Source organism: Aquarana catesbeiana, linkage group LG04 (genome assembly GCF_042186555.1).
Source record: "Aquarana catesbeiana isolate 2022-GZ linkage group LG04, ASM4218655v1, whole genome shotgun sequence".
In the NCBI taxonomy this organism is placed as follows: domain Eukaryota; kingdom Metazoa; phylum Chordata; class Amphibia; order Anura; family Ranidae; genus Aquarana; species Aquarana catesbeiana.
The window spans coordinates 66334-89497 of NC_133327.1; the positions used below are offsets into that span (position 1 = coordinate 66334).

At 45.1% G+C, this 23164-nt stretch overlaps 1 protein-coding gene across 1 annotated transcript; it reads left to right on the top strand.

Moving 5' to 3' along the window:
* The first annotated feature begins 10875 nt into the window (after positions 1-10875).
* On the top strand, positions 10876-12599 carry LOC141141314 (nuclear factor 7, ovary-like). The gene has a single exon (XM_073628990.1). The coding sequence runs from the start codon at positions 11028-11030 to the stop codon at positions 12597-12599; it is 1572 nt and encodes a 523-aa protein (XP_073485091.1). The 5' UTR covers positions 10876-11027.
* The last annotated feature ends 10565 nt before the right edge of the window (positions 12600-23164 follow it).

Sequence of the window (23164 nt, forward strand, 5' to 3'; positions counted from 1 at the left end):
CACAGCTCACCTCTCTACCCCCCTCTATCTACAGCTCACCTCTCTACCCTCCTCCATCCACAGCTCACCTCTGTACCCCCCCCCCCCCTCCATCCACAGCTCACCTCTCTACCCCTATCCATTCTCAGCTCACCTCTCTACCCCCTCCATCCACAGCTCACCTCTCTACCCCCTCCATCCACAGCTCACCTCTCTACCCCCTCCATCCACAGCTCACCTCTCTACCCCCCTCCATCCACAGCTTACCTCTCTACCCCCCTCCATCCACAGCTCACTAAACTACCCCCCTCCATTCACAGCCCATCTCTCTTCCCCCCTCCACCCACAGCTCACCTCCCTACCCCCTTCCATTTACAGCTTACCTCTCTACCCCTCTCTATTCACAGCTCACCTCCCTACCCTCCTCCATCCACAGCTCACCTTTCTACCTCAGTCCATCCACAACTCACCTCTCTACCCCCTCCATCCACAGCTCACCTCTGTACACCCCTCCATCCACAGCTCACCTCTCAACCCCCTACATTCACAGCTCACCTCTCTACCCCCTTCCATCCACAGCTCACCTCTCTACCCCCCTCCATCCACAGCTCACCTCTCTACCCCCCTCCATCCACAGGTCACCTCTCTACCCCCCTCCATTCACAGGTCACCTCTCTACCCCCCTCCATCCACAGCTCACCTCCCTACCCCCCTCCATCCACAGCTCACCTCCCTACCCCCCTCCATCCACAGCTCACCTCTCTACCCCCCTCCATCCACAGATCACCTCTCTACCCCCTTCCACTCACAGCTCACCTCTCTACCCCCTTCCACTCACAGCTCACTTCTCTACCCCCTCCATCCACAGCTCACCTCTCTACCCCCTCCATTCACAGCTCACCTCTCTACCCCCTCCATTCACAGCTCACCTCTCTACCCCCTCCATTCACAGCTCACCTCTCTACCCCCTCCATTCACAGCTCACCTCTCTACCCCACTCCATCCACAGCTCACCTCTCTACCCCACTCCATCCACAGCTCACCTCTCTACCCCACTCCATCCACAGCTCACCTCTCTACCCCCTCGATTCACAGCTCTCCTCTCTACTCTCCTCTACTCACAGCTCACCTCTCTACCCCCCTCCATTCACAGATCACCTCTCTATCCCCCTCCATCCACAGCTTACTTCACTACCCCCCTCCATTCACAGCCCACCTCTCTACCCCCCTCCATCCACAGATCACCTCTCTACCCCCCCTCCATCCACAGCTCACCTCTCTATCCCCCTCCATCCACAGCTCACCTCTCTATCCCCCTCCATCCACAGCTCAGTAAACTATCCCCCTCCATCCACAGCTCAGTAAACTATCCCCCTCCATCCACAGCTCACTAAACTACCCCCCTCCATCCACAGCTCAACTCTCTACCCCCCCTCCATCCACAGCTCACCTCTCTACCCCCTCGATTCACAGCTCACCTCTGTATCCCCCTCCATTCACAACTCACCTCTCTACCCCCCTCCATTCATAACTCACCTTTCTACCCCAGTCCATTCACAGCTCACAGCCCATCTCTCTACCCCCTCCACCCACAGCCCATCTCTCTACCCCCTCCACCCACAGCCCATCTCTCTACCCCCTCCACCCACAGCCCACCTCTCTACCCCCCTCCATCCACAGCTCACCTGTCTACCTCCTCGATTCACAGCTCACCTCTATATCCCCCTCTATTCACAGCTCACCTCTCTACCCCCCTCCATTCACAGCTCACCTCTCTACCCCTCCGCCATTCACAGCTCACCTCTCTACCCCCCCGCCATTCACAGCTCACCTCTCTACCCCCCCGCCATTCACAGCTCACCTCTCTACCCCCCGCCATTCACAGCTCACCTCTCTACCCCCCCGCCATTCACAGCTCACCTCTCTACCCCCCCGCCATTCACAGCTCACCTCTCTACCCCCCCGCCATTCACAGCTCACCTCTCTACCCCCCCGCCATTCACAGCTCACCTCTCTACCCCCCCGCCATTCACAGCTCACCTCTCTACCCCCCCGCCATTCACAGCTCACCTCTCTACCCCCCCGCCATTCACAGCTCACCTCTCTACCCCCCCGCCATTCACAGCTCACCTCTCTACCCCCCCGCCATTCACAGCTCACCTCTCTACCCCCCCGCCATTCACAGCTCACCTCTCTACCCCCCCGCCATTCACAGCTCACCTCTCTACCCCCCCGCCATTCACAGCTCACCTCTCTACCCCCCCGCCATTCACAGCTCACCTCTCTACCCCCCCGCCATTCACAGCTCACCTCTCTACCCCCCCGCCATTCACAGCTCACCTCTCTACCCCCCCGCCATTCACAGCTCACCTCTCTACCCCCCCGCCATTCACAGCTCACCTCTCTACCCCCCCGCCATTCACAGCTCACCTCTCTACCCCCCCGCCATTCACAGCTCACCTCTCTACCCCCCCGCCATTCACAGCTCACCTCTCTACCCCCCCGCCATTCACAGCTCACCTCTGTACACCTCTATCCACAGCCCACTTCTGTATCCCTTGTCCACCTCTGTACCCCCCCATCCATGTTCACCTCTGTATCCTTCCATCCACCTCTGTACCCCCTATGTCCACCTCTGTAGCCCCCACCCCATCCACGTTCACCTCTGTATCCTTCTGTCCACCACTGTACCCCCCCCTGGCCACCTCTGTACCCCCCACCCCCATCTACGTTCACATCTGTATCCTTCTGTCCACCTCTGTATCCCCTCCATGTCTACCTTTTGTACCCCCCGTCCACCTCTGTATCCCCCTGTCCATGTTCACCTCTGTACCCTCCTATCCATGTTCACCTCTGTACCTCCTCCACCACCTCTGTACTCCCCATCCACATTCACCTCTGTACCCCCTCATCTACGTTCACCTCTGTATCCTTCTGTCCACCTCTGTATCCCCCATGTCCACCTCTGTATCCCTCCCATCCACGTTCACCTCTGTATCCCCTTATCCACGTTCACCTCTGTATCCCCCCGTCCACCTCTGTCCCCCCGTCATTCTCTGTAACCCTCCCATCATTCTCTGTAACCCTCCCATCTATGTCCACCTCTGTACCCCCCATCCACATTCTCCTCTGTATCCCCTGTCCCCCTCTGTTCCCCCTGTCCTCCTCTGTAACCCACCCATCCACGTTCACCTCTGTACCCCCCATTCACATTCACCTCTGTATCGCAGATGTGATCAAATACCACCAAAAAAAAGCTCTATTTGTGGGAAAAAAAGGGCATACATTTTATTTGGGTACAGCGTCGCACAATTGTTAAAATAACGCAGTGCCGTATGGCAAAAAATGACCTGGTCATGTATCGGGTAAATCTTCAGGAGATCAAGTGGTTAAAGTGTATTTTTTCCTCAAAAAATGCATTTGAAAAACTGCTGTACAAATACAGTGTGACATAAAAAATTGCAAGGCTCACCATTTTATTTTCTAGGGTCTCTTCTAAAAATATATATGTTTAGGGGTTCTAAGTAAGTTTTTAGCAAAAAAATATTAATTTTTACTTGTTAACAAAAAGTGCCAGAAAAGGAGTGGTCCTCTTTATATGGGAATGTGCATATACTGGTGACAGGTCCAAGGGAAATCATGAAGATCTGATAGAACTGGCGGACTATTCCTATACTAATTCCTCTGTGTCAGAGGGAGCGCTAATAACCCCCAGTATTGGTGTCAGCGGAAGCGCTAATAACCCCCAGTATTGGTGTCAGCGGAAGCGCTAATAACCCCCAGTATTGGTGTCAGCGGAAGCGCTAATAACCCCCAGTATTGGTGTCAGCGGAAGCGCTAATAACCCCCAGTATTGGTGTCAGCGGAAGAGCTAAAAACCCCCAGTATTGGTGTCAGCGGAAGCGCTAATAACCCCCAGTATTGGTGTCAGCGGAAGAGCTAAAAACCCCCAGTATTGGTGTCAGCGGAAGCGCTAATAACCCCCAGTATTGGTGTCAGCGGAAGAGCTAAAAACCCCCAGTATTGGTGTCAGCGGAAGCGCTAATAACCCCCAGTATTGGTGTCAGTGGAAGCGCTAATAACCCCCCAGTATTGGTGTCAGTGGACACACTATTAACCCCCAGTATTGGTGTCAGCGGAAGCGCTAATAACCCCCAGTATTGGTGTCAGTGGAAGCGCTAATAACCCCCAGTATTGGTGTCAGTGGACACACTATTAACCCCCAGTATTGGTGTCAGTGGAAGCGCTAATAACCCCCAGTATTGGTGTCAGCGGAAGAGCTAATAACCCCCAGTATTGGTGTCAGCGGAAGCGCTAATAACCCCCAGTATTGGTGTCAGTGGACACTATTAACCCCTGGTGTGCCCTAAAATTACCTTTAGTGTGTTTTTTACTTAGATATACTAAAATTGGTCCACAGCTTTGAGGTTTCATTGTCAAAGCTTAAATGATAAAGCTGAAGTTAGAAGCTGATTGGTTACTACATTTTAAGTAGGCTAAAAAAAAAAAAAGCAAACTACACACACTTGTTTCTGGGGCGTACTACAGGTAAAACCAACAACGAGGGCCGTCTTTAACTGCGCTGCGCTGCCCTGGGCCCTGTCATCGCTGTGGGGCCCAAAGCAGCTGCCACTTAAAGTGGAGTTCCACTCATCAGATTCCCCCCCCCCCTCCGGTGACACAGTTGGCACCTTTCAGGGGGGAGGGGTGTACAGATACCTGTATATTACAGGTATCTGTACCCACTTCCGGCATAGATAGCCGCAGAATCTGCGGTTATTTACGCCACTTCCTGCTCCCTCCCCGCTGCCTGCTGGGAAACACACGGGTCCCAGAGACAGCAGGGACCATCCGTATTGTGCCGCTCGACTCGCGCATGCGCAGTAGGGAACCGGGAAGTGAAGCCGCACGGCTTCACTTCCTAATTCCCTTACCGAAGATGGAGGCGGCAGCACCCGAGGACAGAGAGACGGTTCGGCCTCGGGTGCCGACATCGCGGGCGCCCTGGACAGGTAAGTGTCCATGTTTTAAAAGTCATCAGCTGCAGTATTTGTAGCTGCTGACTTTTAAAAAAAAAAATTTTTCGGTGGCGCTCCGCTTTAAGCCCTGCGCTGCCTGCAGCTGATTCCCACCCCCCCTTGCTGTCCCAAGCGGTGGCCACAATATGACAGGAGAGCGGGACAGCTACGGCTTCATGTGCTTGAGCCCGCTCGTCCCGCTTCTCCCTCTGTCAGGAGCTGCGGACCGGAGCGACAGGGAATGACAGAGCAGCGCTCCGTGTTCCTCCCCCATTTAAAAAAAAAAAAAAACAATATTTTTTACTTTCTGCTATAAAACAAATCCAGTAAAAATATGTAAAAAAATCTATATTCTTCATCAGTTTAGGTTAATATGTATTCTGCTACACATTTTTGGTAAAAAAAAAAATCCTAATAAGCGTATATTGATTGGTTTGCACAAAAGTTATAGTGTCTACAAACTATAGGATATTTTTATGGAATTTTAATTTTTTTTACATTTTTTTTTTTTTTACTAGTAATGGCAGCAATTAGCGATTTTTAGCGGGGCTGCGACATTGCGGCAGACAAATCTGATACTGGGTAACACTTTTTGGGACCAGTGACACCAACACAGAGATCAGTGCTAAAAAAAATGCACTGTCACTGTACTAATGACACTGGCAGGGAAGAGGTGATCAAAGGGTTAAATGTGCTCCTAGAGGGTGCTTGCTATCTGTGTGTGTGTGGGGGGGGGAGCTGCTTTGACTGGGGGAAGACATAGATCTGTGTTCCTGCTTAGCAACGACACAAGATCTCTGTCTCCCCTACTGGCAGAATGGTGATCTGCCTTGTTTATATAGGCCGATCGCCATTCTGCCTCTCTCGGGAACGATCGGTGGGCCCCGGTGTACTTTGGGTACACTGTACCCACTGATTGGCTCATGCTGTGTCCAATCACAATGGAAGTTGGTCGCCTACGGCGGGCGTGTGCGCCGCAGATCCAGAAGAGCGAAATCACGTACCTGTAGGTGATTTCCTGCAGGAGTATATGTACGCGGGGGAAGTCGGTAAGTGGTTAACCACTTGACCTCTAAAAGGTTTTACCCCCCCCTTCCTGACCAGGCCATTTTTTGCGATACGGCGCTGTGTTACTTTAACTGACAATTACGCGGACGTGCAACGCTGTACCCAAATAAAATTGATGTCCTTTTTTCCCCTCAAATACAGGTTTCTTTTGGTGGTATTTGATCACCTCTGCGGTTTTTATTTTTTGCGCTAGAAGCAATAAAAGACCGAGAATTTTGAAAAAAAAAAAAAACAATATTTTTAACTTTCTGATATAAAACATGTCCAATTAAAAAAAACTGTAAAAAAAAAATCACATTTCTTCTTCAGTTTAGGCCAATATGTATGCTTCTACATATTTGCGCTAAAGTTATAGCGTCTACAAACTATGGGATATTTTAATTTATTTATTTTTACTAGTAATGGCGGCGATTAGCGACTTATAGCGGGGCTGCGACATTGCGGCGGACAAATCGGACACTAACTGACACCTTTTTGGGGACCAGTGTGACTGATACAGTGATCAGAGCTACAACTATGCACTGTCACTGTACTAATGACACTGGCAGGGACGCGGTTAACATCAGGGGCTATCAAAGGGTTAAATGTGAGCCTAGGCGGTGCTTATTAACTGTGGGGGGGAGGTGCTTTTACTACTTGAAGACATGGATCGGTGTTCCTGCTTCACAGGAACACAGGATCCATGTTTTCTGTACTCGCGGAATGACAATCTGCCTTGTTTATTTAGGTAGACTGTCATTGTGCCAGAGTACTGAACGATCGGCGGGTCCCGGCGGACATCGGGTCCACGGGACCCGCCGATCGGCTCCTGCTGTGTAAAATCACAACAGGAGTGAGCCAGCAGCGGCACACACTCGTGCCCAAAACCTGAAAGTGCAGAATCACATATATATATATATATTATTTATACGTGATTCTGCACAAAGCGCCCGCGGTCGGGAATCGTTTAATGAATTTTATTGCAAAAACAATACATAACCCAATTTTTTGAGTAAAATCTAAAAGATGATGTTACGCCGAGTAAATAGATACCTAACATGTCATGCTTTAAAATCGCACACGCTCGTGGAATGGCGACAAACTACGATACTTAAAAATCTCCATAGGCGTCACTTTAACCCCTTCCCGATCAGCCACAGTTATACTGCGGCAGGATGGCTCCCCCGGGCGAGCTGTCGTAGCTGTACGTCGGCTCTTTAAGATGCTCTAGCAGGCGCGCGATGACCGCCGGGCACCCGCGATCGCTCGTGACAAAGCGAGAATCGGCATCTGTGTGTGTTGTTCCTACCAAGTAGGGACAACGATCTCTCTCCTCCTCTAGTCAGCCACTGCCGTTGCTTCAGTTGTACTGTGCCGTTCCCGGCGGCTCCCGCGCGCATGAGCGGGGAGTGACGTCATCGCGGCTCCGGCCAATCACAGCGCCGGAGCCGCGATACCCAGAAGTAAGTCCCAAGGGGGGATGTCGGCCGCCAGAGCTGTGAAGGAGGACCGCTGCGGGGGCTTCAATCTCAAGTAAGTAATTTATAATGAGCTAGTATGCATACTATCTTATTATGCCTTTGTCTTGCAGGTTTTTTTTTTTTTTTTTTAGGATTTCTAAAAACGGGTTTACATCCACTTTGGGATCAATGTTTTTTTTTTGATCTTTTGCTTTCAAAGGTAGAGGAGACATTGGGGGTCTTATTGACCCCAGATCTCTCCCGAAAAAGGATCTGTCATGCTTATTTCTATTACAAGGGATGTTTATGTTCCTTGTAATAGGAATAAAAGTGATAATAAAATAATGAAAGGGACAATGTAAAGAAAGCGGAAGCATACGTAAGTCACGCACGCATATGTAAACGGTGTACCCACCATACGTGTGAGGTTACGTTGTATGGACAGCAATGATTCTAGTGCCAGACCTCCTCTGTAACTCTAAACAGGTAAACTATAAAAATATGTTGAAGTGTCACCTATGGAAAGTTTTAACCCTCTTGGGCATGGAGGTCACCAGAGCTTCACAGGTTGCCACTGTAGTCCTCTTCTACTCCTCCATGAAGACATCACAGAGCTGGTGGATGTTAGAGACCTTGCGCTCCTCCACCTTCCATTTGAGAATGCCCCACAGATGCTCAATAGGGTTTAGGTCTGGAGACATGCTTGGCCAGTCCATCACCTTTACTCTCAACTTCTTTAGCAAGGCAGTGGTCGTCTTAGAGGTGTGTCTGGGGTCGTTATCATGTTGGAATACTGCCTTGTGGCCCAGTCTCTGAAGGTAGGGGATCATGCTCTGCTTCAGTATATCACAGTACATGTTGGCATTAATGATTCCCTCAATGATCTGTAGCTCCCCAGTGCCGGTGTCTTATCGAATTCAGTCCCCTATCATATAGTGTCCTCCCTGTACTGCGCAGGCGCAGTACGGAGGACAAAAGAGACGCCGAAAGTCTCCGAAGTTCAACAGCTGATCGTCAGCTGTACACGGCGCCTGCGCATTTATTCTTACCCTATGTCCAGGATCATTCCCTACTATCCAAGTGGACATAGAGTTAGAATAAATATTTGCCGAGCGCAGCGAGGCCGTGCCCGAAGCGTGGCGAGCGAAGCGAGCCCGCGAGGGGCCCTCTTACACTGCCATCGCTAACAGGTGCCCGAGCGCCGTGTACAGCTGATGGTCAGCTGATCAACTTCGGGCATTTTCGGCATCTCCTGCTCCTCCGTACTGCGCAGGCGCTGCGCCTGCGCAGTACGAGGCGGACACTATTTGATACGAGGACACTATATGGCAGAACACCGGCAGCACTCATGTAGCCCCAGAACATGACACTCCCACCACCATGCTTGACTGTAGGCAAAACACACTTGACTTTGTACTCCTCACCTGGTTGCCGCCACACACGCTTGACACCATCTGCACCAAATACGTTTATCTTGGTCTCATCAGACTGCAGGACATGGTTCCAGTAATCCATGTCCTTAGTCTGCTTGTCTTCAGCAAACTGCGTGCTTTCTTGTGCATCATCTTTAGAAGAGGCTTCCTTCTGGGATGACAGCCATGCAGACCAATTTGATGCAGTGTGCGGCGTATGGTCTGAGCACTGACAGGCTGACCCCCCACCCCTTCAAGCTCTGCAGCAATGCTGGCAGCACTCATACGACTATTTCCCAAAGACAACCTCTGGGTATGACGCTGAGCATGTGCACTCAACTTCTTTGGTCGACCATGGCGAGGCCTGTTCTGAGTGGAAATTGTCCTGTTAAAATGCTGCATGGTCTTGGCCACCGTGCTGCAGCTCAGTTTCAGGGTCTTGGCAAACTTCTTATAGCCTAGGCCATCTTTATGTAGAGCAACAATTCTTTTTTTCAGATCCTCAGAGTTCTTTGCCATGAGGTGCCATGTTAAACTTCCAGTGACCAGTATGAGAGAGTGAGAGCGATAACACCAAATTTAACACACCTGCTCCCCATTCACACCTGAGACCTTGTAACACTAATGGGTCACATGACACCAGGGAGGGAAAATGGCTAATTGGGCCCAATTTGGACATTTTCACTTAGGGGTGTACTCACTTTTGTTGCCTTCGGTTTAGACATTAATGGCCATGAGTTGAGTTATTTTGAGGGGACAGCAAATTTACACTGTTATACAAGCTGTACACTCACTACTTTACATTGTAGCAAAGTGTCATTTCCTCAGTATTGTCACATGAAAAGATAGAATAAAATATTTACAAAAATGTGAGGGGGGTGTGTGTGTGTGTGTGTATGTATATGTATGTGTGTATATATATATATATGTATATGTATGTGTGTATATATATATATATATATATATATATATATATATATATATATATATATATATATATACACACCCCTGTAAATAATTTGAAGTAAAAAAAAAATTGCGCCCACCTGTGGAATGGCGAATATCTATGTATATGTATGTATATATATATATGTAAATAAAGAATTTAAAAAAAAAAAAAAATTGCGCTCACCTGTGGAATGGCGAATATCTATATATATATTTACCTGTAAATAAAGAATTTGAAAAATAAAAATAAAAAATTGCACTCACCTGTGGAATGGCGACAAACTACAGTAACTAAAAATCTCCATAGTGCATCCAGGCAAGATCAGCAGTAATATCAACCAAAGAGAACAAACAATATAGGAAAATGTCACAAAGATCTATTTGCAGATATAACCATGCAAATAAAGGTACAAAATGGAAATAAATCACATTTAGATAATCAGTAGAGGGGTATAATTCTATAGTGCTCAGTCATAGCAAGCATGAGACACTGGAGTAACAAAATTACCCTTAATATAAGCAGAGTCTTGAGGATAAAGGCATAATAGACTTTTTTAAATAAAAAATAAAATAAATAGTAAAAAAAGTCCTCATGCTAGGTGTGTGCAATTTTAAAGCGTGACAGGTTAGGTATCTATTTACTCAGCATAACATCATCTTTTTTTATATTTTTATAAAAAAAATGGTTATTACATTATGTTTGTGTGCAAAAAAATTCATTGAATTTGAATTTATTTCCTAAAAATGCCAGCGCAAATATCGTGCGATATAAAAAAAATTCCAACATCCACCATTTTAATCTCCAGGGTCTCTGCTTTCAAAAAATATATAATGTTAAGGGGTTCTAAGTAATTTTCTAGCAAAAAAAAAAAAATGCAGATGTTTAGACGTGAAAAGTGTGCACATTGGCCTGGGGGGGGGGGGGGTGGTCAAAGAGAACCAGTCTTGGCTGAGTGTCCATTGTTTGGTTTGTTTTTGGGTGGGATCATTGATTTTTTTTTTTTTTTGTCACTGGTCTTTCAGCTTTGTTTTGTGACATTTACATCTCCTTTGTGCTCACACTGGCCACATTCTTAGCCTTGTCCTGTGGAGGAACCTCCCTGACCAGGCAACTGTTTTCGGAGAATCAGGAACTTTGTTCATTTCTGTCTCTTCTATCAGCGATGGCGTCCTCAGATCTGAGAGAGGAGCTGGATTGTCCTGTCTGCCTGAACATTTATACGGATCCTGTCATGTTGAAATGTGGACACAACTTCTGCCGGGTCTGCATTGACCGTGTGTTTGATACCCAGGAGGGGTCTGGAGGTTATTCCTGTCCTCAGTGCAAAGAAGAATTCCAAAACCGGCCTTTACCGTACAAAAATGTATTTCTGAGTACCATCACTCAGCGTTTCCTGTCTGCTCCACCAAATCAAAAGAAGACCGGCATCTCCTGTATTTATTGTATTCACTCCTCTGTGCCTGCTGTGAAATTCTGCCTACTTTGTGAAGCTTCTCTATGTGATGACCATCTGAGAGTCCACAGCAAGTCACCAGAACACGTCTTATGTGACCCCACCACCACCCCGGAGAAAAGGAAATGCTCCGTCCATAAGAAGATCCTGGAGTATTACTGCACTGAGGACTCAGCCTTAATCTGTATCTCCTGCGTTATATTTGGAGAACATCGGGGACACCAGGTGGAGACATTGGAAGAGGCCTTCATAAAGAAGAAGAAGAAAGTGACATATAATCTGGAGAAACTGATTACTAAGAGAGAGAATACAGAAGAAAGAATCTGGAGTTTGCAGGAACACCTGAGAAGTGTAAAAAGCAAAGCAGACGGTGAAACAGAGAGAGTCACTGCCCAGTTCAGAGTCTTCAGGAGACGTCTAGAAGACCTGGAGAAGAAAGTCCTGGGTGAGATCACTGGGAAGGCAGAGCGAATCTTACACCTAGTCAATGATCTTATCCAGCAGTTGAAGTTAAAGATGGAGGAGCTGTCCCAGAAGATGCATCCATTAGAGAAGCTGTGTGCCATGACGAGTCAATTGACCGTCCTACAGGAATCGGACACAGGTGACTTGTGTGATACTGAGGATGAAGATGATGAAGACAGAGGAATACATGATAAGCTCCTCTATAATGGAGGGCATCTGGATGGGGTCTCACATATGATCAGCACAGGTTTATCAGATATAATAAGTGGTGTAATTGAAGGGATCTTCATACAGAAAGCTGTAGACATATTATTGGATGAGGACACGGCTCATACTAATGTAGCTCTCTCATATGACAAGAAGACTGCAATCAATACAGGTCCATACCAGCTTCGCCTAGATAGTAAGGAGAGATTTATGGATTATAATCAAGTTTTAGGCAGTCGGAGCTTCTCCTCAGGGAGACATTACTGGGAAGTAGATCTCCAGAAATCCAATAACTGGATTATTGGGATGTGTTATGCCAGTATAGACAGGGATGGTGGAGACTCCTTGATTGGAAGGAATGACGTGTCCTGGGGTTTGGGCAGGAAGGGTTCAAAATATAAAGCAGTACATGATAAAAATGAGACTGAGCTCCATGATATTGTTCCTGGTAAGCGAGTCCGGGTATATCTGGATTATGAGGCTGGACAGATCTCCTTCTATATGGGTGCCCCCCTCCGCCACCTCCACACCTTCACTGCCACCTTCACTGAGCCCCTCTATGCTGTGTTGGGTGTATACTCCATATACTCACATATATTATTGGATTGAAGGGAGATGTGATAAATCTGTCTAGACACCAATGACATTATTCTGAATGTGGGGAATAGTGTACCGAGAATGTATCATTGTAACATTGTTTTTTTCTCATTAGGTTACCATATCACACTCAATGCATCATTTCAATAATAGCGATAATTATTATTATCACTATTATGCTGTTATTTTTTTCTGTTTTTGATTAAAAAAAAAAATTTTAATCCATTTTACAATTCAACATTTAGATTGTATAAGGCAGTGATGGTGAACCTTGGCACCCCACATGTTTTGGAACTACATTTCCCATGATGCTCAACTACACTGCAGAGTGCATGAGCATCATGGGAAATGTAGTTCCAAAACATCTGGGGTGCCAAGGTTCTCCATCACTGGTGTAAGGTATGGTTCACCATATACACGTACCGGTTTCGAGAGGTTTTTACCCAATTTTCTCTCATTCTCATTAGGACACCATATCACCCACAATAATTTTCAATATCAATATCAACAATCATTTCAATAATGGCGATGATGATGTGTATTATTATTATTTAGGGTTTTTTTTTTTCTCCATTTTACGATTTTAAAAAAATTGTAAAGTATGGTATCGTTTAATATATACACATGCCGGTTTCGAGATTTTTTAATTTTTTTTCTCATTAGGTTACCAAATTAACCACAATGCATCATTTCAATAATGGCGATGATGATGTGTATTGTTATATTATTATTATTTAGGGTTTTTTTTTTCTCCATTTTACGATTTTAAAAAAATTGTAAAGTATGGTATGGTTTAATATATACACATGCCAGTTTCGAGATTTTTAAAATTTTTTTCTCATTAGGTTACCATATAAACCAATGCATCATTTCAATAATAGCGATGATTATTATTATTATTCTTATTGTTATTATATTGTTTTGTTTTTTTTTTTCTCTTCAGCACCTATATTCTCATTTTGTGTAATTATTTTGACACTCTCATTACTACTGGCTGTTTGGTTTAAATTATGGAGGTGGTATATCGATATCAGATTGATATGAAAATATTCTTATGTTTCTAGCCTTGATGAAGGGGACACCTACACCCGAAGTGCGTAACTTTTTGTATTGTACCCCTGATCTTTAATGGAATAAAGTTGTATCTGGACCTCCTAGCAGTGGTGTGGTGATTCAATTTCAGCTCTTTTTTACATCACACTTCTCTATTGTATCACTAAAGTGTAATGATAACAATGTATCCCTGTTATAATATATCAGGCAGGGTGGAGGGTGTGTGGGACAGGACTGCAGTGCAGCACTTTATTAGTCTATAAAAAATTGCGCTCACCTCCTGAGGAATGGCGACTATATACAGTATATATATATATCTGTAAATAAAGAATTAAAAAAAAAATAAAAAAATTGCGCTCACCTGTGGAATGGTGACTATATACAGTATATATATATCTGTAAATAAAGAATTAAAAAAAAAAAAAAAATTGCGCTCACCTGTGTAATGGTGACTATATACAGTGTGTATATATATATATATATATATATATATACACCTGTAAATAAAGAATTTAAAAAAAAAAATTGCGCTCACCTGTGGAATGGCGACAAACTACAGTACCTAAAAATCTCCATAGGTGACAATTTAAAAGCTTACCAGTTTAGAGTTACACACGAGATCTGGTTTGGGAATTACTCTGACATTCACAGCGGGACCTACATGTACGTTCCCCATTTGCGCGTGAGCACAGGTGGGGATTGGGGTGCTTTCATATATTATATTTATATACTTGTTTAATTTTTATGATTTACTTTTAATATATTAATATTTAATATATATATATTATATTTAATATAATACTTTTAATATAATAATTTTTTTTTATTATTATTTATTTTATTTAAAAACTTTACACCGTCCCTTTAATTTATTTATTTTTTATCAATTTTATTGCTATCAGAAGGGATGAACAACATCTCTTGTGATAACATGGGCCATGACCGGTGCTCTTTATGGAGAGATCTAGGCTCTATTAGACCCCATATCTCTCTCTCCTCTGGCCTCCAAAGCATCTGATCAATTCGAGATCGGTGTGATCGGATGATGTAAAAGCTGGAAATGGAATTTAAAATTCCAATCGAAACTGGAAGTGACAAAATCCTTGTGGCTTTCGGTTAGGAAGATCCGTATATTGATCGGCGCTCATCCCAGGCTCTACGATCGCTTCAGAGAGCCCGGTAAAGGTGGCAGGGAGCGGCAGGAGGGGGACCCCGTCCACGCTCTGTAGAAGTGATTGGGTGGCTGTATAGCCGCTGGGATCACTTCTAAAAGGTGGCCATAGATTGGTAGAAAAATCACTCATAAATTAGATCGAAAGGCTCGATCATTCGATCTTCTAAATGTTGGTGGGCTCGTATCGATTCTCCAAATGCAAAAGATTTACGGCAAAAAAACCTTTAGAGTCATATTGTTTTGTGCAAACAAACAATTTTCGAAGCGCGAGTAGTGGAATTGCATAGTCAGCTTGAAAAAAGACACAAGTCCATCAAGTTCAACCCAAAAAAAAATATACAACCCCATATACACAAACCTTCACCCACAGCTGATCCAGAGGAAGGCGAAAAACCCCCAGCAAAGCATGATCCAATTTGCTACAGCAGGGGAAAATTTTTTCAAAAAATACAAAAAATGGAATGCGCATGAGCATGTGGAAACGTAACCCCCCCCCCCAGAAGAACGTAAAGACCTTTCGTCCCGAACGTTCCACCATAAATGGAAGCTCAATAGACTTCATAAAGAGGAATGCCAGGAAGGAGCAGTGAAAGGGTTTCATTGCAGAGTAGATACCACTTGGCATCCAATATAGGTTTAATATAACAGAATTATGGGGAGAGAATGGGAACCGTATTGTACAAGACAACTGAGGTCACCACATGGAGGGACAAAGTGCCGGGAAGACTCTAAGACTGTATTGCACCAGTGTGAACCTAGACATCGCACCGCATTCCTGTACACATCACATGCCATGTCTGCGATTTCAGCCATACAGTTTGTATGGCTGAAATCGCATCATATCCACAACCAAAATAGTGCAGAACCCTTCCCCCCCCCCCACACCTGAATTGCATTCCAATGGGTATTCACAACCATTGCGATGCATTTCTGGCAATTGCACTGCGTTTTGCGATCTGTTTTTCAGGGTGGCGGTAACCGCTGAAGGACTGCCCCACGTACACGAATTGCAGCAGGGCAGCCCTTTAGCGCAAAGTCATGTACCCGTACGTCATTTTTTGTTCCTGCTCAGGGGCATGCGCACACGCCGCCGGAGCCCCGCTCTCGCTGTGACTGGACACGGCAGGAGCCAATCAGCGCCTCCCGGTGGCCGCGATGGCCGCCGGGACCCGCCGATCGTTCCGAGGAGAGGCAGTATGGCGGCCTGCCTATGTACACAAGGCAGATTTCCGTTCTGCCAGAAAGGAAAATGGAGATCTTGTGTTTCTGCTAAGCAGAAACACGGATCTCCGATTTCCTCCAGTGTCAGCATTCCCCCCACAGTTAGAAAGCACTCCCTGGGAGCACACTTAAAGCGGAGTTCCACCCACAAATGGAACTTACGCTTTAAGTGCAAGGGACCCCCGGCATGCCACATTTGGCATGTCATTTGTTTGGGGGGGGGGGGTAGCGGAAACCCTCTAAAAAGAGGGTTCCAGCTCCCACTTCCTTCAGGGGCTCTGCAGAGCCGGAAGTCAGTTCACCTCTCCCCCCTCCCTCTCAGACATCATCTGGGACACGTCACAGGTTCCAGATGATTGCCCGGCCAGTCACAGCACGCCGCGCGGGTCGCGCATGTGCAGTGCGTGCCCGGCTGTGAAGCCACAGCCGGGCCCTCACAGTGACAATGCCGGTACCGCAAAGAAGAGGGGGAGGGGAGCCGGGCTTCACTCCCCCGCATCGCTGGACCCTGGGACAGGTAAGTGTCTGATTATTAAAAGTCAGCAGCTGCACTATTTGGCTTAATTTTTTTTTTTTTTTAACCGGAACTCCGCTTTAACCCTTTGATCGCCTCTGGTATTAACCCCTTCCTTGCCAGTGACAGTGTATATTTTTAGCACTGATCTCTGCATTTGTGTCACTGGTCCCCAAAAAGTGTCACTTAGGGTCAGATCTGTCGCAGTCCCGCTAAAAATCGCTGATCACCGCCATTACTAGTAAAAACAATATAATAAAAAAAAGTCTAGAAACCGATCCCATAGTTTGTAGACGCAATAACTTTTGCGCAAACCAATCAATCATAGGCGTGCGCACAGGGTGTGCTGGGTGTGCCTGGGCACACCCTAATCACTCTATGCGGTGCCAATTCCCTCTGCCTCCTGGCATCCCACACTCCCCTCCCTGCAGTGCTGCCAGCTTCCCTCCTCTCCTCTCCCACTGACTGCTGTGGGAGATGTTTCAGGATGGATGAATGAATATATACAGTGAGTGATCTGTACCGATCACTCCTGTGTTCATTCTTAACTGAAGCATAGTAAACGAAGCCGCTCAGCAAAGAGCACTTCCTATGTCTTCACTGTCCAGTGCAGCTGAGGCTGCAGAGAAAGGGAATGGGAAAGCTCTGTTCTCAGTCCCTTTCTCTCTGTTCCAGGGATCCTCAAACTACGGCCCTCCAGCTGTTGCGGAACTACATGTCCCATGAGGCATTGTAAAACTCTGACATTCACAGACATGGCTAGGCATGATGGGAATTGTAGTTCTTGAACAACTGGAGGGCCATAGTTTGAAGACCCTTGGACTTTAGACCCTTGATATTTCACCAAAGCCCCCCCCTACAAGGCTCCTAAAGAAATTGTAAAAAAACAAACATAATAATATTGTAAAAAATAATGAAAAATATAAAATTGTAAAAAAAATTATTTTTAAAAATAATAAAAATAAAAACTACTGACACCATCCACTGCCTTACTGACACCAATCTCGGCTCTGCTTACACCATCCACTGCTCCGCTGATATAAACGCATGTGTGTTTGTGCTCTGGGGTGCTCACCCTAATGTAATAGGCTGTGCACACCAATGCAATCAATATATGCTTATTGGGATTTTTTTTTTTTACCAAAAACATGTAGAAGAATACATATTGGCCTAAATTGATGAAGAAATTAGATTTTTTAAATTTTTTTTTATTGAGTATGTTTGATAGCAGAAAGTAAAAAAATATAGTTTTTTTTTTTTTTGTTTCAACTTTGTCTGTCTTTTTTTTGTTTTATAGCGCAAAAAAAAAACCAAAAAAAAAAACCCCACAGGGGTGATCAAATACCACCAAAAGAAAGCTCTATTTGTGGGGAAAAAAAAGACATTTAATTTTATTTGGGTACAGTGTTGCACGGCCGCACAATGCAACGCAGTGCCGTATCGCAAAAAAAAAAAATGGCCTGGTCAGGGAGGGGGTAAAGCTTTCCGGAGCTGAAGAGGTTAAGAGTGCACGTGCAATTGCAATGCGATGCATAAGTGTGAGCCTAGACTAAAATAAATTATCTTTAATGTTAGAAACCAGGAATGGTATTAATGGAATAGAATGAAAAAATAAATAAATACTTTTGGAATTTTTCTTTTTTTTTTTTTTAAGTCCCCCCCCCGTTCTCGTGCGCAAAGGCAAAACGCAACGCGTCAGTCCCACGCACACGTAAGCTGCAATCATCCAACACATGTGAGGTATCACTGTGAACGTCAGATCATGGGCAGTAATTCTAGCACCAGACCTCCTGTGTCAATTTAAAGTTGTAACCTGTAATGGCTTTTAAAGCGTTGCCTATGGATAGTAAAATTTACGCCATTTGTCGCCGTTGCGCGGGCGTGCGCAGTTTTAAAGTGTTACATGTTTGGTATGTATTTACTTGGTGTAACATCATCTATTTTACCAAACTATTTTATTATTATTATATTATTATAATATGTTTATATAATATATTTTTTTATTATAATATAATAATTATATTGTGTTTTTGCAAATTAAATTGATATTTTTTTATTATATATTATTATATTGTGTTTTTGCTAATTACATTTATATTTTTTCCCCACACAAAATGAATTCACTTTAATGCCAGAAACCAGGAATGGTGTGAAATATGCGGAGCCTGTCTAAGAACTAGATTGTGGGGGTGGACACGGGACCCCTGGGGTGGTTTTCACAATGTGGCCCTACACAGGATCAGACATAAGGAACCTGCATACAAATTGTCTTCCAATGTCTCACCACAGGGGACCTGCAGACAATACGGACATGTTTGGGTTGAATGGGAAACCAGTGATTGGAATGGTATTGTGTTATCAGACAGAAAGGTGTGCAGATCAAATCAATTACCATCCAAAAGGAGCAAAAACAAGTTCTTCCTGGAATGAAAAGCCATCATCATTCTTTACTCAAATGCACCATTTATCTTTAACCACCTGAAGACCAGGCCTTTTTCGGACACTGTTGTTTTTCAAGTAAAAATCTGTATTTTTTGCTAGGAAATTACTTACACCCCCAAATATTATATATATATTTTTTTAAGCAGAGGCCCTAGAGAATAAAATGGTTGATGTTGCAATTTTTTTAATGCCGCACGGTATTTGCTCAGCAGTTTTTCAAACCCAATTTTTTTGGGGGGGAAAAAAAAAAATACACTTTGATGAATTTTAATGCACAAAGACACAATATAATATCCAATTGTTTGTTAAAATATAAAAGACATTATTAGGCCAAGCAAATAGCTGCTGCAGGCATCATCCCCGTATCACCACTGCAAGTCCTGCAACATACGGGTACGTCGCGGCAAGTGGTTAAGAAAAAAAAAAAAAAGGATACAAAAGTCACCAAAATGTTTTTATTGATAAATTCTTTGCTGTATACATTTAACGTTTTCTTTATTTTTTTATTTTATTAACCACTTGCCGCCCACCCACCGTCAAATGACGGAGGAGCAGTGCGGCTCGTGTTCAGGGAGGATGTCATAGAACGGGCGCACGTCGCGGTGATCGTGGCCTCGCCGTATCTCCTAGGACCCCAATCTCTGAAAAGAGCCAATGACGCGGCTCTTTAACCATGTGATCGGCTGTGTCCAATCACAGCCAGTCACATGTAAATTCGGAAGTGCCATTAATCGGCTCTCCTCGCCTCACACTGAGAGAGTGTGGGGCGAGGAGTGCCAATCAGTGGCATCTCCTCACAGAAGAGACCAGGGCAGGTAATCAGGGCACTGATCATCAGTGCCTTGATTACAGTAAAACCCCTATCAGTGGCACCAATCTGTGCCCATCAGTGACACCAACCCGTGCCCATCAGTGACACCAGTCAGTGCTGCCTCTCAGTGCCTGCTCATCAGTGCCGCCCATCAGTGCTGCCTATCCATGCCGCCTATCAGTGCTCATCAGTGCCACCTAGCAGTGCGGCATATTAGTGCCTCCACATCAGTGACACCTAATCGGTGCCCACCAGTGCCACCTATCTGTGCTCATCAGTGCCACCTATCAGTGCCCATCAGTGCGGCGTATTAGTGCCTCCACAACAGTGACACCTAATCAGCGCCCATCAGTACTCATTAGTGCCTCCTAATCAGTACCACCTATCAGTGCCCATCAGTGCGGCGTATTAGTGCCTCCACATCAGTGACACCTAATCAGCGCCCATCAGTACTCACCAGTGCCCATCAGTACGGCATATTAGTGCCTCCTAATCAGTACCACCTATCAGTGCCGCGTATTAGTGCCTCCACATCAGTGACACCTAATCAGTGCCCACCAGTGCCGCCTATCAGTACTCACCAGTGCCCATCAGTACGGCATATTAGTGCCTCCTAGTCAGTGCCACCTATCAGTGCCCATCAATACGGCATATTAGTGCCTCCACATCAGTGCCACCTAAACAGTGCCCACCAGTGCAGTCTCATCAGCGCACATTAGTGAAGGAGAAAAATTACTTATTTACAAAATGTACTGATAGAAACGAAGAAAAACTTTAAATTTTTTTTAAAATTTTTAGTTTAAAAACAAACAAACAAACAAACAAACAAAACAGAGGTGATTTTAATACACCAAAAGAAAGCTCTATTTGTGTGAATAAAATGATTAAAATTTCATTTGGGTACAATGTAGCATGACCGCGCAATTGTCATTCAAAGTGTGACAACGCTAAAAGCTGAAAAATGGCCTGGGCAGGAAGGGGGTGTAAGTGCCCTGCATTGAAGTTGAAACAAATAAAAAATAAAAAACAACCACACCGATTGCATTGTCAAGTATCTGTTTTAATTGATGCGAGTATTCTTTGGCGGGATCTCCGGCCAGTATCGAATAATTCTTCTCATTACCAAGAATAGACAAACACATTCTTCAATAGTAGATCTCATCTCACAGAAGAACATTTCCACCCTAAAGCCCCGTACACACGATCAGAAATTCCACCAGCAAAAGTCCGATGTGAGCTTTTGGTCAGAAATTCCGCTCGTGTGTACGCTCCATCGGACTTTTGCTGGCAGAATTCCCGCCAGCAAAAGATTGAGAGCAGGTTCTATATTTTTCCGTCGGAAAAAGTTCCCATCTGAAAATGCGATCGTCTGTATGCAATTCGGACGCGCAAAAAACGACGCATGAAAAAAGTGAACAATTCCGCGCCAGAAAGTAATAATACATTTGAAAAAGGTTAAAGCAGCTACACCCTAACTGGATGAAAGAATCATCAGTACATAAGTGAAAAAAAGGGGGATATGGGGAGCGCTAAATAAAAAAAACATATATATAAAATTATATATTGTATGTTTTAGGTAAAAAAATAGAATTATAAACACCCAGTGCTGACCACAAATAATATATTCTAGTGTATAATAACCAGCCTACCTATGTGAATCAAACGAATAACTAACTGGGACCAATAAAAATAAAATTGTACAGTGATTGTTGAACAACCATAACACAAATAAGTGATACAAATAATAATAATTCAAATAATAATAATGAAAAAATTGCAATAAATATATAAAAAGTCCATCAAAGGTGAAAAAATATTTGAAGTGAAATCCTGGTCTGAATCATGACATCAAAGCGTGAACAGCAGAATCCCTTCACCATCACTGAAAAACACCAATGTGCTCATGGAAACGGGTGTCAGCTTGCCAGATGGAGTTGACCAATTTAGTGAAAAAAAGGTCAAATAGGCTTTAGCAAGATAATGCTTGCTGCAATGGAGAGAGATAAACCAGACTCTTGTCCTCACATCACAGGGTCTCACGCATGGGATATAAAACAGATGGAGAGGAACCGGACATAGTGTAACACCGTTTATTTAAAAAATTGATAAAAACAAACATAGCCAAAAGGCTACTCACATATAAGGTGCCATCGCCCGGCACTGAGGCTGGAAAGCGTATCTAAAGTGGTGAACCTGCACTGCAACAAGGTTCTCAGCTGATCACGGCAGCGGCGTGTGTTCCACCCATGACAGACAAACAACCACTGTGGCCAGATGTGATGTAATTGCGTGACCAAGTACCGCCTCGACGTACGTTTCGTTAAACACGTCTTCAGGAAGGCTTCACGCATGCTCAGAATAAATAAAGAGATGAAAGCTATTGGCCACTGCCCCGTTTATAGTCCCGTCGTACGTGTTTTACGTCACCGCGTTCAGAACGATCGGATTTTCCGACAAATTTGTGTGACCGTGTGTATGCAAGACAAGTTTGAGCCAACACCCGTTGGAAAAAATCCTAGGATTTTGTTGTCGGAATGTCTGAACAAAGTCCGACCGTGTGTACTGGGCATTAAAGGAGTCTGATAGTCCGGGGAGGGGCCCCTCCCACCAGAAACTCCAAAGAGAACTGTTGACGTTTCTGCTGCTGTGTTTGCCCCTTCTGCTTGTGTCTATCAGGAGGGATGATAACCCCCTACTGACAGAACAAAAGAAAGAAAACTGTGCTTAAAGTGATACCTGTGGATTTGGTGTTTATGTTTCTGTCAGCAGGCTGATAACCCCCTACTGATGTAGATAGCTGTTAGAGAGAGAAAAACACAACATCCTATCTCTTCCAAATAAAAAAGAGATAGGATGGACGGCTGTCTATTCGGTTCCGGATGGAGTAAAAAAAGGTCCCCTTCAGCATCCCCCTTTACATCAGGTGTCCCTATCAGGGTCCCCCTATACATAAGGTGTCCTCATCAGAGTCCCCCTATACATCAGGTGTCCTCATCAGAGTCCCCCTATACATCAGGTGTCCCCATCAGAGTCCCCCTATACATCAGGTGTCCTCATCAGAGTCCCCCTATACATCAGGTGTCCCCATGTCTATACACCTGCTGGCTGCTGTGCCCATTATGAAGGGTTCCCATCGTCCTTATGCAGAGTTCCCGGGTCTGTACACTTGCTGGCTGCTGTGCACAATACGAGGGGTTTCCACCATCCCTGTGCTGAGTTCCCGGGTCTGTACACCCGCTGTGCACATTATGAGGGGTTCCCACCATCCCTGTGCTGAGTTCCCGGGTCTGTACACCTGCTGTGCCTATTATGAGGAGTTCCCACCATCCCTGTGCTGAGTTCTCGGGTCTGTATACCTACTG

What these genes read in the sequence shown, in the direction of transcription:
- LOC141141314 (XM_073628990.1), top strand. Translation starts at nt 11,028, where the DNA reads ATGGCGTCCTCAGATCTGAGAGAGGAGCTGGATTGTCCTGTCTGCCTG.